At 66.2% G+C, this 2,634-nt stretch overlaps 1 protein-coding gene across 2 annotated transcripts; it reads left to right on the top strand.

Moving 5' to 3' along the window:
* Nucleotides 1-17: 17 nt before the first annotated feature.
* Nucleotides 18-2,236, top strand: LRRC10B (leucine rich repeat containing 10B). 2 transcript variants are annotated; one of them, XM_049645004.1, is made up of 2 exons: nucleotides 18-1,238; nucleotides 1,769-2,236. In XM_049645004.1, the coding sequence occupies exon 1, from the start codon at nucleotides 199-201 to the stop codon at nucleotides 1,075-1,077; it is 879 nt and encodes a 292-aa protein (XP_049500961.1). In that variant the 5' UTR covers nucleotides 18-198; the 3' UTR covers nucleotides 1,078-1,238; nucleotides 1,769-2,236. The 2 variants fall into 2 exon arrangements, with proteins under 2 accessions (XP_049500961.1, XP_049500952.1); XM_049644995.1 differs by having other exon boundaries at nucleotides 18-1,520.
* Nucleotides 2,237-2,634: the final 398 nt, after the last annotated feature.

The following is a 2,634-nucleotide window of genomic DNA, read 5'->3' as shown; positions in this document are numbered from 1 at the left end:
CGGGCGCCTCCTCCCGGCCCGGCCCGGCCCCCCCTCCCGGCGCAGAGGCAGGCCGGGGCGGGGGGCCCCCCCGGAGCCCGCGCGGCCTCGGCCCCGTCGGGGAGGCCCGGGAGCGGCCGGGGAGGGGGCGATGCCGGGAGGAGGCGGCGGCGGCGGCGGCGGCGGCGGCGGAGGCGGCCCCGGCCGGGGCCCGTGACCATGGGCATCGCCGAGTCCACGCCGGACGAGCTGCCGTCGGACGCGGAGGAGCAGCTGCGCAGCGGCGAACAGCAGCTGGAGCTGAGCGGGAGGCGGCTGCGGCGGCTGCCCGGCGCCGTGTGCGCGCTGAGCCGCCTGCAGAAGCTGTACGTGAGCGGCACGGGGCTGCGCGAGCTGCCCGAGGAGATCGAGGAGCTGCGCGAGCTGCGCATCCTGGCGCTCGACTTCAACAAACTCGAGCGCTTGCCCGACGGCCTGTGTCGCCTGCCGCGCCTCACGCGCCTCTACCTGGGCGGCAACCGGCTGCTGGCGCTGCCCGCCGACTTCGCGCAGCTGCAGAGCCTGCGCTGCCTCTGGATCGAGGGCAACTTCCTGCGGCGCTTCCCGCGGCCGCTGCTGCGCCTGGTGGCGCTGCAGTCGCTGCAGATGGGCGACAACCGGCTGCGCGCGCTGCCCGCCGAGCTGCCGCGCATGACGGGCCTGCGCGGCCTCTGGCTCTACGGCAACCGCTTCGAGGAGTTCCCGCCCGCGCTGCTGCGCATGGGCCGCCTGCACATCCTCGACCTGGACCGCAACCGCCTGGGCGGCTTCCCCGACCTGCACCCGCTGCGCGCCCTGCGCGTCTTCTCCTACGACCACAACCCGGTCACTGGGCCCCCGCGCGTCGCCGACACCGTCTTCCTCGTGGGCGAGGGCGCGGTCGAGCGCATGGCCGAGCGTGACGAGCCCACGCCCCGGCCGCCGCCCCGGCGCCCAGCTCGGGCTTTTGAGGATGAGGAGGAAGAAGACCTACTCATAGGGGGCGGGAGCTCCCGGGCTCTGGGGCCCCCCGGGGGCAGCCTCCCCGCCCTGGAAGCCGCCCCAGGACTGGGCACCTGAGCCTGAGCTCTGGGTGATGGACTTCGGCCGTTCTGGGAGGAGGGGCTCCGGGAAGGACTGTGGGAACGGTGGTCCCCTACCTTGGGGCAGCGGAGGGACCGCTTTGGGCAATCTGTAGGGGACGGGCACGCCTGGGGGCCATCTTCAAGTATTCCTGTTTGGTAAGGAGACTGCCACCTGGCTGATCTCTGGGCAGTCCTCCGACCGAGAAGTCCGGACTCAGTCAAGTTCCCTATGGCTCTGTCGGGTCTCTGACATCAGAGTCACTGACCGCACAGTAGAGATGCTGGCTTCCTCCTGGAACCAGGGTCACCTCTCGCTGCTGGCTGAGTCTGGATGCCCAGGCTGCCGCTCCAACCCCCCTCCTCCTGGTGTTTGGATCTCCTAGACCCTACCCTTTCTGGTGCAGGAGCCGCTACCTCTGGGGTGGACCACACGCCTGTGTGAGACATAACTGCCCTGGGAGAAGGGCCTGGGCCATGGGCGGGGGCTTGGGATTGGGGCCGGGGCCCAGGACAGAAGTCCTGGAAACTGGGATGGGGGCCCTAACACCGGAGCTGCCCTTACCCCTCCGCTGGGGGTCTTCTGCCCATCCCTCCCTTCCCAAGCCCTCTTAAATTTGCATGGGGGAAGGGGGGCGCTTAGAGGGCAGGGTCTCCACCCCCACCTTTGATTCTGTTCTGTTCTCTAGGCATGGGCCCGGAATCTTGCTGGGAGAAGAGAGCTCTCTCTCCTTTCCCCACAGCCTGAGCCTTCCAGCTGTCGAGTTTGAAAAGAAGCCACTGTGCCTCTAGGGCCTCCTGCGCGGAAGAGAGAGGTCCTCTGCCCTGGGAGGCTGCTCCAGAACCTCTCCGACTGCCTGTACTCTCCATTCCCTTAAATGGGCACAGACAGGGTAGCTGGCACGGTGTGGGGCAAGGGACAAGCACTGTGTGGCTCCGCTCCGTCACCAGGGACAGCCTCGGGGTGAGGAGTGGGGTATCGCTCTGCAATTCCCAGGGCCGGATCTTTCCCATCCAAGCAATAATGGGAGGAGGGGGCCAGGGTCAGGGACACTCAGGGACACTGTCAGGGGCAGTGGCCCCATGTGGTAGTGCTTTCTTTAGGAAGAAAAAAAAAACCTGGCTGTAAACATAAATTATATTTCTTGGAGAAAGAATGTGCGTTTCCCACATGCCTGTTTATTTATAAGCCCTGGGAGGGAGCACCGGGTCCCATCGCTGTGGGGAACCTGGGCTCCCGCCGGCACTGCCCTCTTGTCCATGTGCCCCAGCTCTGCGTCAGATTGGCTGTGGCCAACAGTTGTGTCCTGTCTGGGGAACAAGTGCTTGTCCTCGGTTACAAATAGCTCTGGCTGCTCAAGGCTGGTCTCATCTCGCTCTAACTTACTCTGCCTGCCAGGCACCGTTCTCTGCCCTCTCCAGCTTAATTCTTAGGTTCCTGACTCTCAATATAATTTGAATCTCCCTCAAGCTGGGCTGACCTTTCATCTCCCGCTGGTGCTAACCCCTGCCCCCGCCCCGCTGTGGTTCTATTCTCTCTCCCTCGCTCCATTTT

This window comes from Panthera uncia, chromosome D1 (genome assembly GCF_023721935.1).
Source record: "Panthera uncia isolate 11264 chromosome D1, Puncia_PCG_1.0, whole genome shotgun sequence".
NCBI classification, from domain to species: domain Eukaryota; kingdom Metazoa; phylum Chordata; class Mammalia; order Carnivora; family Felidae; genus Panthera; species Panthera uncia.
This window is presented reverse-complemented; position numbering and strand designations above follow the sequence as displayed.